Source organism: Polypterus senegalus, chromosome 17 (genome assembly GCF_016835505.1).
Source record: "Polypterus senegalus isolate Bchr_013 chromosome 17, ASM1683550v1, whole genome shotgun sequence".
Taxonomy (NCBI): Eukaryota; Metazoa; Chordata; class Cladistia; order Polypteriformes; family Polypteridae; genus Polypterus; species Polypterus senegalus.
The window spans coordinates 86792464-86806869 of NC_053170.1; the positions used below are offsets into that span (position 1 = coordinate 86792464).

A 14406-nucleotide genomic window follows, 5' to 3' on the forward strand; every position below is an offset into this window, starting at 1 on the left:
GATGCTATCACGATCACCTAAACATGGAGTACAAAGCAGTGCCACGCATTAGACCTTTGTTCCTAGGAGTGGTCTTGAACTTCAATACCAAGCTTATTGCTTTTGCTTTCTATTTCTACAATGATAAACAAGAATAGCACGTTTGGCAAAGTAAGCACTTTGGCAAAGACTAGAGTCACGCACACTTATCTGAACCTGAGGATTACTTTACCATCATCCATAGCACCTGTAAACAAACCAAACTATCATGAGCAATGTTTCTTAACATTATATCACGTGAAGTATTTGTGCCAGAGCACTGCCCTTTGAAACAACACTAGGCAGCATTTTGCTTTGTGTTAACAGCTCATAACAACACTGTTGTAAGAAATAAAGCAGGTAACGTCACGTTGAAATAGCTAAACTGTTAAACAGGGGCTTGGCAAGAATACAGGCTATGGGCAGATTTGTGGCAGATGAAATTTAATGTAAGGAAATATAATGTATTACATGTTGGAAGTAGAAAGGTTAGATTTAAATACATAATGGGATGTCTGAAACTTGAAAATATAACTTATGAGAAGGGCCTAAGAGTTTTAGTAGACTCATGACTACCTACATTAAGATGGTGTACAGACGTGACCAAGAAGGCTAATTGAATGTTTAGTTATTAGCTCAATTGTAGAGCAGTGGTTCCCAAACTCGGTCCTGGGGATTCCCTGTGGCTACAGACCTTTAGGATTTCTCTCTTCAGGTTCTACATTCATTATTTATTCTCCTTATTCACATCACTACACATCTTCTGTCACTTAACAATTGTCTTATTACGATTTCCTATCTTTCTTTTGTGTTATCAATTTGAGAACAGGCAGGTGAAATGACTTGCGCATGCTCACACAGTGTCTTTGGTGGGATTTGAACTCACAATTTTAGGACCTCGAGAACGTTCACCACTACGCCACACTGCCTGCCTTTCAGTTTGGTAAGTTTTTTGACTCATATTTCTGACCCGACATGCAAAGAGTGAAACTCTGTCTGTTTAGCATATGGGTTTAAAATGAAACACTGAACATGCAATGTAACCTTAACATGGTGTGGTGGATGGCCGGGACCGCCCCTATAATGGAAGGACCGGGGAAGAGAGAATATTCGGGGCATTACCTCCTCCAGAACACTAGAGGGCAGCCTCCCTGGCTTGCAGTGGGGCCACAGGTTTGGAGCATGGAAGCTCAATCCTGCTGGGGCCCGTGTCCACCACGAGGGGGTACCTGTGGAGCTCTTGGTTGCAGCTCTTCTGCCACACCAGGATGTGCTACCAGAGTTAGGTCATGGAGCACGTGGAGTACTTCCGGGTACCCTATAAAAGGGGGCTTCCCCACTATAAACGTGGGCTGTGCTGGACTTGTGTTTCTGTGGCTGTTGTGTCTGAGGTTTGGGGAGCTGTACACCCCCTAGTGGTCCACACGTGGCATCCCAGATGGGACCTCCTGGCCATCTACTGGGAGGAGACCCATTTTAAAAAAATATCTTGTGGGCCAACCCCGAGACACAGCACAGAACATGAGGACAGCGCAGCAGCATACACTGAGCTGCCGAGGCACGGAAACACCAAATGGGGAAAAGACAGCACAGGCATGGTCTGAAGATGGTAAGGGATCAGACGAACACCATCATTGAAGGCAAGGAAGCCAGAGCCAGGTGGAAGAGGATGAAGCTTGCCAGAGGAGGAGTGGAGGCAAAATGAGCCAAAATGCTTGCTACTGTGGACTGTGTACTGCTCTGCATTTGTGCGGAAACATAAAGAAAGCCTCTCTCACTATAAATAATGTGTGCTGTGCAACACTTGTCCCTGTGTCTGACGTGTTTGGGGCAGCTGGAGCACCCTGGTGGTCCACAGGAGCTATTCTGTTGGCAGCTGCAATGGATGGTGAACTACACGATCATAACGCTCACATCTTCATATCAAATCCAGATCTGAACTCTATCCCACAGCCTAAAACAGATTTGTGGATGGCTCTACTTTCTGTGCTCCGGATGGTTCGGTTGTGTGTTCTGACTTTGAGGCCTAATGTCTACGTGTTGAGCCCTGTTTACTAAACTGTGACAACTGCACTTGATGGGTCTCGTCACCTTGAGGATTCATTGAACAACACGTTTTTTTCAAAAGCTTGGCTTCCTGAAAAAGTTGTGATTATGGTAGACCACTTCCGGCTGAACATAATATGATTTCTGATTGACTATATCATGTAGGGAATTTGGAAAAACACTACATTAACTTTCATTGAATATTTTGTGTTTAACCACTTCAAAAAAGCTGACGCATTGCATTAGTTCAACTGAGCTGAAAATATTTTGCAGCTAATTTTAATTTGTACTCGGCATCTGATACTTTTTGTTTCAGTATTACTGTCTGCTAGTTTGCAGTTACTTCCTACTTTTTCAATTACAAAATGTAAACGTGTTCCATACTTCTATACTCACCTGTGACTCGCAGGCGTATTTCCTTCTTCTCGATGCCTGCATTGCATGCCACTATGCAGGTATAAGTGCCCTCATCGAAGATGCGGGTGTTGCTCAGGCGCAGGGACAGATCCCCTCTCTCTTTCCAGAAAGAGGTGGCAAATTGTACTCGAGATTCTCCTGAATTTGGTGCATTTTCGATATCATACTGTAAAAGTAGAACGTCTCTAGAGTCTGTGGAGTCTTTTTTCTTCCATATTACCTTGCTCACTTCAATATTACCGTTAAAACGAATTGTGCAGTTCAGTACAGTGTCCTTGCTAAAAGTGCCATCCACTTCAGAGGCGCAATCCAAAACAGCAAAACCTGCAAACAAGATTAACAGCATGCTTTAGGTTTAATAAAGACACAGATAACAAAACAATTCTGGAACCCATTTAATCCAATCCTAGGTCACGTTAGAGCCTAGCCTGCCAGCAGTTGGCGCAAAGCAGAAACCAACCCACGGTAGGGCGCAAGTTGATCACAGAACTTATTCATGCTCTCAATCATACTCATACCAGGCCAATTTGGAATCACCACTTCACCTAACACAAACATCTTTGAAGATGTAGTAGAAAAATCAAAGAACATTAAAGATAATCATCATCATATACAAAATGATTGGGGATTTCATTTAAACCTGGGATTCTGGATTGGCCCCTCAAGCCACAGATGCAATTTTAAAAAATAACAAAATGTACCCTTTTACAACAAGGCATGTGTCCACAAAAGCCACATTAAAAGCTAGTGATACATATGAAGTACTCTGTGTCAAGTGCTATATGAAAGAAGTAACACTGCTGTTTTGATTCTGGCAGCATTTAACCTTCAACAAATTACCAGCATGGGTGAAATGTTCAACTAACCTGGGCCTCTGTACACATTATAGCTCTCTATTATAAAATGAAAATCCTGGGACGAGACTTTCTCGGAGATAATATCAACTCCTGCGAGAGATAATTTCAGGTCCCGCGAGACGAGAGATTTTGACAAGTATCACCACGGTCCAATCACTTCTCATTCGTACGAATGCCATTGTCAGACACAATTCCTGCACTCTCAGCTCCAAGTGGGGTCGTAAATAAAAGACAAAGTGTAGAAGACAAAGTAGAACGTCGTAAAGAGGTTAAAAAACGTTGGCGCGCAGAGCAGGTTAGAGATTATGAAAATACTAAAATTCGAAAGTCTTAAAAAAAACTGATAGTAAAGATCACATTAGCACAAACAAATGGAAATTATTACTCTGTGGAATAAGGGAACAGCAAAAAGAGATTGAATATATGGGCATAGGTGATATGACAGAAGTATGTAGATATTGTTCGGCTTTAAACTTTAAGTTGGAAACTTATAGATCGTCTAATTCGTGTTGCCATTGGGGAAAAATAGTGTTTCTTCTCAATGAAGAGGCGTATCCGCGAGAATTAAAAGATTTGTTGTTTGGTGAAAGTGAAATCCACATACGCAAGCAGTAGAGACATGAAGTTACTGGCGCATAGCACAGGCCGGGGGGTCGGCAAGCAAAGCCCCCTAGTATTAGTAATTAATCATGGCTACATGTCTGCTTCATTTTACTGTGTCCACCATATGTGACAATAAATCTGAGATATCCCCTCAGGGATTAATACAGCATACACAATACCAAAGTAAAATGATCACAATACATTTGTTATTAGTGCATTGCCTTGCATTTTTGAAAATGGAAACACTGTTGTCAATCTGCATATTGCCATTGAGTTTACAATACCAATATATGATCAATATTATACACCTTTTGAAGTTAAAAAAAACAAACAGGAAATAGTAAAAAAAAAAAAAAAGTTAAAATGATGAAGTGATTTTTTTCTATAGCTGATGGAGATGGCGTTGTTCAGAATGTGATAAGAAAAGGACAGTGCTTTCGAGTAGTAAAAGTATCTTTTGTTTTCAGATATCGTCAGTCTTGCACGCCTCGGGACCACCTTCCTGACCCTGGTGAAGTGAGTTCATCCCCCTCCGGAACAAGAGGGGTCATTAATGCTAATATTACCTTCTTTGTCCTCCTCTGCTGCCAGAAAAAGACACCCAATGAGGATGCCTAACTCCGCCCATATGCCCAGAGAAGGCTCCACCCCTTCCACTTCCAGTCCTATAATGCCAGTTCACTCCTGAAAGATTCACTCTGTACAACAGTATCCGTAAGATAAGACCATATCTGACAGAGTATGCAGCACAACTCCTGTTTTTGTCACATCCAGACTGTTACAGCTCTCTGCTGGCAGAAGTACCAGGAGTAAACAGCATGCGCTATCAGGCGGCTACTGATGATTTAAAATGCAGTGGCACATCTTGTGCTTAACCAGCCGAGGCAGGCACGTCACTTCTCTTTTCAGATCACCACTTTAGCTCCCTGTAGTGGCATGTATTAAGTTGAAATCCCTGATGCTTGCCTACAAAGTAGTCAATGTGTCAGCACCTATATATATACACGTATATGGAGACACTTGTGCAGTACTATGCTCCTTCTCGGCCCCTCATGTCTACTAATGAACAGCATCTGGTGATGCCTGCTTTGCACAGCATCAAATCTCAATCCAGACTCCTCATGTGTAGCTCCTAACTGGTGGAATGAGCTTCCAACATCCAAATGAAATTCTGACCCCCTCAATATGGTAAATCAACGTTTGAAGACTTTTATGGGTGAATTTCTGTCTAACTGAGCTATTAGGTTTTTGTAACCTGGGAATCATAACTCGCTTGTGTTTTGTTCTGAGCTCTTCAGTTGTGTGTTACACTTGTTCCCAGACAGTCCCTCAGGCTGATGTTTACTTCATTATGTTGACCTCCTTGATAAGTATCTATCTATCTATCTATCTAAGTCACTTTGGATAAAAGCATCTGCCAAACAAATAAATGAGTAAACGTTCTATGACCCTGCCCTCTATGAAGTGCTTTAACTTGCAGGAGGATTCAAAACGTAAGCGAGATGCTGGCCCACAATGTAAATCGTTGTTGACTCTTAATTTACTTTGCCTATTTGGTTCAGGTCAGATGCTACAGCAAAGTGGTTTGCACGGATCAGAGACACTTACCTGAGCTTCCTCTTGCCAGTGTGACAATTGTCATTAGTGTAAAGGTGAACTTAATGCAGGTGGCCATGTTTGTCTCTTCCTTCAACCAGCACACTGCAAAGAGAAGAGGAAGAAATCGATTAAGAAAGGCTAACTAGTCTGGCATTAGAGCACACCTGCATTTTCCCAGCATTCTCTTTGACATCTGTTACTCAGGATACAGATGCCCACCATTGCTCCCTTCTATTCTCTTCGCTTCTGATTAAAAATGCTGGTCCTTTCACAAGATCTTGACAATTTCTGTGGCTTCCCCATTAGAAATTTAAGTGCCACTATCTAAGACTGACATTTTGTCCTTTGTAATTTACAGCACCATAATGAAAGTCTGTGGTATGGAGGATTATGGTGATCAGTTTTCAGTACCGGCAACCAGTGAGCTGGGGGTCAATGGAGCAAAATGGAACACCAAGTTGAGAGCCAATTCACATGTAAGAGTGTCGGTAGTTAACAGCAAAAAACAGCACTTGCTAACCATTAAGCTTTGCTTCTTCCTTGAGCTTCTCCAAACTTTCTCTTTTCATTATTTAACGTGATCATGTCTCTTTTTTCCTGTCTGGGACACAACACTGTTTTCAGCCCTCTGTCCACCCTATTGGTTACTGGTGCTATTTGCGTAGCCCGTCAATCACTTCTGCCGCATCCTTCATTTGCATAAAATGTACTCTCAGTGCAGCCAAGAGCATGTAAGTTAGCATAAAATTAATAAATATTATCAGATAAAAAACAAGGATCGTCTAATATTCTTTTTTCTAATAACATCAGGAAATTTCAATCAAAACTGGCAAGGCAATTCTGAGATTCTAGTCCTTAATTTTTCTATTGTTGCTTCACACCACTCGAAACTTCAAGGGGGAATTGAAGAAACTGAAAGTAAACGGTGTGTACCACCTCATGCGTTATTCACATTCACTCGCCAGGAAAAAAAAAATAAAAAATTAGAAGGAACATTGGTGAGGTGTAGAATTTTGGACTTGTGGCATCGTGTCAGTCCTCAAATAGTTTCGGATTTTGGAAAATTTTGAAATTTTTGGTTAGGGATGCTCAACTTATAAAGTGTTGCTTTCATTATTTGAGACATTGAAAAGTTATTTGTAAGATCCATCTACTTATAATTGAGGAGAGGATTTCACATGGGCAATCCCTGCAACAAAAACCATCTCTCATTCTTATCCTCAAAGCAAAGCTCACGGCTGTCTTTGCTGTTAATGAAAAGACAAGATGGCATGGCCAGGATAAGGGACATAAGCACGTGACCTCACGGTTTGAAGTCAGATGTGTGCAATTCTAGATGTAAACACAATTAGACCACTCCTGGGGATTTGCGCTTCTCTTCTCCAGTTCACTATCCTCATTTTTAACATTAATGCAACTCAGCCTGAGCTATCCTTTGAACAAGTAAGGCCAAAGCTATAATTTCACTAAAAATAAATAGGACACTCGGTGCCCACAAGGAAAAGTAATACGATTCATGGACAGCCATGGAAAGCATGCTTTGTCCAAAGACAAGAAGAAGACAATACTGAGGTAGCCACATTGCAAACTCAACAACAGATTGATCAAGTAAAGTCTACATTTTCTCATCCTTCTATCTCCAGAGACCAAAAGAACACCGGATATTCAAAGACAGTGCCTGCCAAACCTAGTGATGCTGCAAAGCCTCTCTGTTTCTCTTTCTAGACCAAACAACTTGGCAAGCTTCTCCTGAGAATGAGTCAAATGCTGTGAAAAATCCCCCACCTTGATATCAGCAGAAGATGACCACAACCTAGTTGGGCCTGTAGTCGGAAATAAGACAACATATTTATTAGAAAGAAACAAGTACAGAGCCATGTCCAAGAACAACATCCAGGAACCCTAAAACAAGACCCTCCACAACAGTTTTAAAGATTAATAACAGTCATTCAGTCCCGGAGCGAGGGAGTAAAATCCTTCTGGATAAATGCTGAGAGGCATCTCTAGTTATTGAGGAAAAAGTGTAAGAGCTCTGCTTAAATTAAAAAGACATAAAAAAGTTACTAACCCAAATGGACAATTAGAAATTACTGGGAGTCTAGGTTGTGACTGTTTGAATACATTACTGTAGATAGATAGATAGATAGATAGATAGATAGATAGATAGATAGATAGATAGATAGATAGATAGATAGATAGATAGATAGATAGATAGATAGATAGATAGATAGATAGATACAAAAGGCACTTACTTTATGATAGACAGATAGAACTTTCAAGGCATTATTTTAAAAATATTACTTCCTGATTGCCACTGCTGGTGACTTAACAAACACAACACCTCTCGAGTAGAAATACAAGTTTCATTTTTTTTTTTTTAAAAATAACTTCTGGCTGAAGACAAAAGCACTAATAGTTTAGGAGTCCTACAATAAAAAGTCCTCTCTGATAACAGCCACACGTATACTCCTGACAGTTACGTCAACAGTAAGCACTTTTAACTTTGAAATCCGTCTACTGTCGCAGAGTTAATAACTCTGTGATCTTATTTCTGATAAGTGCTGCTGTTTGCTTTGCACATCTCGCATAACAACAAAATTGTACAAGGACACAGCCAGCTACTGTACGTTGATTTTGGCTAAGAACAAGGAATTTCTGCTAGGTTCTTCCCTTCCAAATTACTATATGTGACTTACGAAATGCTGAATTTCCCCAGCAAAGTTTGCATTCTACCAGATCTTCGTTTGTTTGTTTTTTTTTTTTAATAAGGTCTACACAGAACTAAATTAGTGGCTGCAGCAGTCCTTTAATTTTTCTTTGATTAGACCAACACGTCAGACACGGACTATAATTACACTGACCTCTGAAATCAGAGAATGCCTGGAGCTAATTTTATTAACTCTAATTTACTATACAATTTTTAAGACTGTTGTAACTTATGTAGGTAGGTAGGTAGGTAGGTAGGTAGGTAATTTATTATGGTTCCAAAGAAGTATCTTGCTTTCACTAAAGATTACATCTTTTGTCTTAGACAAGTTCAACTTTTGTAAATTTTAAGTTAAGCGTTAGCTTTAATGGCAGCCAGAAAATCATGAGAAATTCTCTTCCTGTCATTAGTTGAGCTTGCTGTGCAATCAGATACATTTCTATGTTTTCAGTCTGACAGTCTACCAAGTGCAGACTACCAAAGTAGTTTTCAATTTCCTCAGAAATGTGGCAATATTCCTAGAACATTTCTGAGAGCATTTAGTTCCAATGCAGTAATTAACTCCTTCTCCTCAGATTTCTTTTTTATTATTTTAGGTTTCTTCCTCATTAAGACTGTCCTTGTTCTGTGTCTTTAATGTTACTACAATTACAGTTAGATAGTTAGATACAACTAGTCCCACATTTTCAAAGTAAAGCATATAAACACACTTGGTTAACTAAACTGGCCCCAGTGTGGTGTGAGTGTGAGTGGCGCCCTGTCCAGGGATGGTTTCTGCCTTGCACTTAGTGCGGCCACAGTAGACTCCAGCCCCTAAATTCCCTAACTGAATTACGTCTACAAGATTATACAATATGTATATACAATCCAGTTCGGTTTGGTTTCTGTTTTTCCTGGAAATCCATGAAGTTACCTACAACCAGGCTGTTTTTTAGCCTGTGCCAACACAGAGCAGAAACAGCACAAAACGGTACGCAAAATCCACTACCAGACGGGAAAAAAAATACATAAAAAAACTTCCTTTAGTCATTCATAGAAACACATGTGAAATCCCCAGAATTTAGCAAACAAAAGCTCATCGTCTAAATTTGAAAAGTAAGTACATTTTTGGGACTGCTATGAAAGGATGTGCCTTTGAGTGTACAGTCCCAGCTTTGTGCCGTCAACTTTACAACTGCTTGGACGAATCTAAAGGACCATGAAGCACCCACTTTGGTGCAGTTCCAGGTACAGAAGGAGCCCATTGAAATCAGATCAACCCGTCAAAATGCGGGTAATTTGACCCCACATTGCACCGTCACACACCACTCAGTGTCTTCTGGAGTGATAATTGCAACATATACAAGAGCCACCTTTATTTACTGAGGAAGCTGAGATTGTTTGGCGTATGCAGGGCACTGTCACATGGTTGTGGACTGGCCAGTGCAGTTTTCTATGCGGTAGTGCGCTGGCAAAATGGCATAAGTGCAGGCGATGTCAACAGACTAAATAAACGGATTAAAAAGGGAATCAGGATGGACTCACTGGATGATGTGGTAGAACAGAGGTCACTCAGGAAGGTGCTTACTACCCCGGACAGTGACGCCCACCCCCTGCAAGAGGTTTTGGCTAAAAGAGGAGCACCTTCAATAACAGACGGAGACCACCGTGATGCTCCAAGGAGTGCCATGTCAGATTGCTTCTACCCTCAGCCGTCAGGTTCAATAAAGAGTCACCCCAAGGCTGCGGTGGTCTCGTTTCCTGTGTGCTAAATGGTACGGAACTGGTCCAGCAGACATCTTAACTGACAATAACATTATGCGCAATAAACTGTACCAATGACAAAATCCTGTACTGTGATACTGTAATTTAGAAGTACTGTATGTGCAATTCTAATCACTTTACACTTAGTCAATGCCAACATTTTGTTAATTTACTTATAGATAATTTTTGCTATATGTGTATTTGTACCTTGTTAATTATTATTAGTTCATTTTATTTATTACATATTTATAATTCTGTTAATAATGTTTGAATTTATAAAGCTACATATTGTTATTGTCCCTTTAATATTCGCCTCAAGCCACAGTCATAGGAGTTGAGCAACTAGGCATTTCACTGTATTTATAATTTGCACGTGATAGAATTTGATTTGTTAGAATACTTAAGATTTTCATAATTCTTGCTACATATATATCGTGTGCCATTGTATTCTGCTGCTCTAAACCTGCAACTAATTTTGGGATTAATAAAGTTTCTACCTATCTATCTGTTATATAGTGCCTTTGATATTCTATCTCAGGGGTTCTCAACGTCGGTTCTGGGGGCCCACTGTGGCTGCAGGTTTTTGTTCTAACCAGCTTCAATTTTTAATTAGACTCCTGGGCTACTTAAGTGAACTGTTATTTGCCAGATTTTTGTGTTGTGGGAAAACTGTAGAAATTAGAAAACTGTTTGGTAAAAAAAAAAAAAATACCTATACAGAAACGTGCTCGCAATCCAAAGCACTCGTATATCAAAGTGAATTTCCCCATAAGAAATAATAGAAACTCAGATGATTCGTTCCACAACCCAAAACTATTCATATAAAAATTATTAATACAAAATATAAAGTAAAAATACATGAAACAAATTAACCTGCACTTTACCTTTAAAAAGAATCATGGCTGGTGTGAGTGAGTTTCTAAACTCTTGTGGCATTCCACCCAACGGGACGACACACGAAGAATGTCCCAAAGCAATCGCAGTCTCCCAGTGCTGTAGCAGTTCGCCATATAAGTGTATCCAAAAAGATCGCAGACATGCTGTAAGTGCCTGCTGTCGATGGGTGATACAAGGAACATTATAAAGATCCCGCTACAATAAATAACCGCGCTGTTGCTGTTTCAAGCTGAATAAAGCTGGTGTTGTTAAAGTACTGAGACTCAGCTTCGTGTTTTGGGGCGCAAGACGGGGACTCGCACATCACAGTACCCACATGCGTGCGCGCGCACACACACACACAGTCGCAATGCTGTAGTAAACAGTATACGCTCGTACGGATGTTGACTATATGAGTGAGGCACGCAGACTCAGACGGAGAATAGGAGACGATTGCCCGAGAGAGAGAGAGACGCACGCGCAAGCGAGATAAGGAGAGAGAGAAAGAGAGAGAAGCGAGCGAGAGATAGAGAGAGAGAGAGAAGTGAGTGAGAGATAGAGAAATGAGTGAGAGAGAGAAAGAGAGAGAAGTGAGTGAGAGATAGAGAAGTGAGTGAGAGATAGAGAGAGAGAGAGAGAGAGACGCACGCGCAAGCGAGAGAGAGACATGCAAACAATCTGCTCAGTTGTGATCACATAACACTCAGCAGATAAAGTGTATCCATACTATTCGTATTGTAAGACATCGCTCGTTTATCAAGTCAAAATGTATTAAAAAATTTAGCTCATCTTGCAAAACACTCGTAAACCAAGTTACTTGCAAACCGAGGTTCCACTGTACATATAAAATTCTTTTCGCGTTTGAAACGGAAATTACGTATGACCACAGAACATATTATAATGCACTCGCGTTTGAAACAGAAATTACGTATGACCACAACAGTCACGTTACACAGAGAAAGTGAGACAGAAGCAGATCGAGAGAGAAGGCTTGCAGGCTCACTGATCAGCATATATGACAATCACAATTGACGGCCTCACAAACACCCGAACAACGTGCTAAACAGAATCGAATTCAACGGATGCAGTATTCACAGGCTACCACGTCACACAGGCGTCAGGGTCTGTATATGGAGGGATTCAATTAGAACATTGAAAAAGATTATTGCCTACATCCAAAACTGACAATAGGAGAAATGGACATCATGTGCGAGTACTGCCAAGCACAGAGGGTTACATTTGAATCACGTGGGATGTGTTGTTCAGACGGTAAGGTGAAATTAACACCTTTAAGCCATCCACCTGAACCGTTGTTGTCTCTTATTTCTGGCACAAATCCACATTCAACTCATTTTCTACAGAACATTAGGAAATACAATTCGTGTTTTCAGATGACATCGTTTTTCACCACGGCTGCTACCGAGGAGTCTGGCTTTATGCCGACATATAAAATACGGGGGCAAATCTATTAAAGAATTGGGTCATTAAGGCCATTGCCTCATGAGAGCCACAAACTTTTCCCTTCCACTCAGTGAGCGAAGCCACTGGTTAATCTGCTAGTGTGTATATATATATATAAATAAATAAATGTACCAAGCAGTTTTATGGGAATAATGTATTTTTTTTCTTTTTAACAATATTTTCATCTTGATTTTCATTCTATTTTTTTCCGGTGTTCTGATTGTTTAATTAATTCATTATTTTCTAATTAGTGGGTATACTGCTGAAGTAGTTGCAGCCTTTGATTATTCAGTGTTGTTTGCCTGGCTGTCTGCTCTGCTGATTGTCATTATTAAGATACAATGAAGGAAGCAAACTGCACAGAGAAAGGGTAAAATATAATGAAATCAACAAAAAGGAATTAAGCATTTAAATCTCTAGCAAAAATGGAAAAATATTCCTAAATGTCTTATAAATGTAAAACATGCTGCAGTACTTTCTTAATGTAGAATAAGAGAAGAGAAAAAAATAGCATTTAATTAATTGAGATGTGTGTTACCAGGATTATGAATCTGACTGGAACAAAAACCTGAAAGCACAGTGGGCCCCCAGGACCGACGTTGAGAACCCCTGTTCTATCTATCTGTCTTTTTTATATCTATTGAGTTCTATGGAAAAAAAAAGTCGGTAAGGTTTTGATTTCTTAATACAGTATGTAGTGTGTCTTTATGGAAAGGTAAACTGAAAGTAAAGCTGGCGTGGCGGCCTTTGGCTGGGACTGGCGTGCTACTCGACTGCTGTCAGCGCTGTATGTAAAAGTTTTGGGTTTTTTTTTTGCTTCACCATCTGTTTTCACTCCATTTTATAAATACCAGCTACCTGATCACTTTTTGTGTTTCATATCACTACTTTACCGTGTTTCAGATTTTCTCCACAAATTGTCAAAGTCAATAAACAAGAGGCCAAGTGCCAAACTCTCATTGGCACAAAGATGGCATACTGCCAACCTTTTTTTTTCATTAATCCATAACACTACATAAATAAAAATAAAAAAATAAAAAACTTTGCAGGCATGGCTCGGTACAGGTAGTTCCAAAATGTACTTCCAAACAAATCGTACAAATGTCAATTACAGATACTGCCACGGACATGTAGTTCACTTTCCTTTGACCCTCGCTACATAAATCAATCAGCCTTCAGCTACTGCCCACTACACATACTGCCATCTTCTCATGTCGCCCACCATTAGAGCTCCCAGTACATACTCCAGTTCGCACACAGCCCCACCTTACGACGGATTGAATATCCCCTTTGTTTCATATGCTTTCAATCTGTAAACGATATCGAGAAAAGAAGGCCCCGAAATATACGGCGGACGACCAAGTGTGCTTACCCAAACCAGGTGCCCGCGGGTCTGTGACGTCTTTGCCTCGCTGCCCTCGTCTTTTGTGTCTGTCGGAAAGTCCCGGAGATCACAGATAGCCTGCCGTACGTGACACGAACGATTAAGTAGAAGTGAAACAAATCTCCGACTCTACGTCGTTTCTTTTTTAACTTGACCAAGTCGTCTTCTAGGCTACAGCGATTCTTCAATTTAGTTTCATTTTCCTTTGTAATCTGCGCTTGCGCGTTAGCTGGTAGTAGCGTTCGGGTTGACTGGCAGGGTAAATAAACTGGTGCTCGGCTCTGTCTCTGCAAGCTGTGTAGTTTTTCCGTGTTAGCATACTTTATTTCTGACGTCAGGACCACCGTTTTATCTACGGTCTGCCTTTAAAATCTTTTACCAAGTAGAACACCGGTGTTCCCATTTTGGTCGGACGGCTGGATTAAGCCGTCTCATTGCAGCACACACTTGCACACACCAGTCAGTTTTTAGGGAACGTTTGGATCAAATATTCCTTTTCTTACTTTTTGCTACCTCTTTGGTAACTTTTTGCTTTGAGCCTGTTTCTGTTTTTGAACTTCCATCCACCCATTTTTAAACCTATTTTTCCATGAGGGGTTGAGGGGAGCACCTTACTTACTAGGCACCTGTGCATCGCAGAGCCCACCTATGTAAACACTCACAAATTCTTCAATTCTGACAGTTTCGAAATGACA

General features: G+C 40.5%; 1 protein-coding gene across 1 annotated transcript in view; it reads right to left on the bottom strand.

Annotated features, from left to right (window-relative positions):
- The window catches only part of LOC120518208 (butyrophilin-like protein 10), a 28506-nt gene extending 14530 nt beyond the window's left edge, over positions 1-13976 (bottom strand). The window contains exons 1-3 of the mRNA XM_039740872.1: positions 13700-13976; positions 5550-5642; positions 2461-2805 (exon numbers count right to left, since the gene is read on the bottom strand). Of these exons, the coding sequence (XP_039596806.1) occupies positions 2461-2805; positions 5550-5616 (412 nt within the window). The 5' untranslated portion in view covers positions 5617-5642; positions 13700-13976. The remainder of the gene's footprint in view (positions 1-2460; positions 2806-5549; positions 5643-13699) is intronic.
- Between the last annotated feature and the right edge of the window lie 430 nt (positions 13977-14406).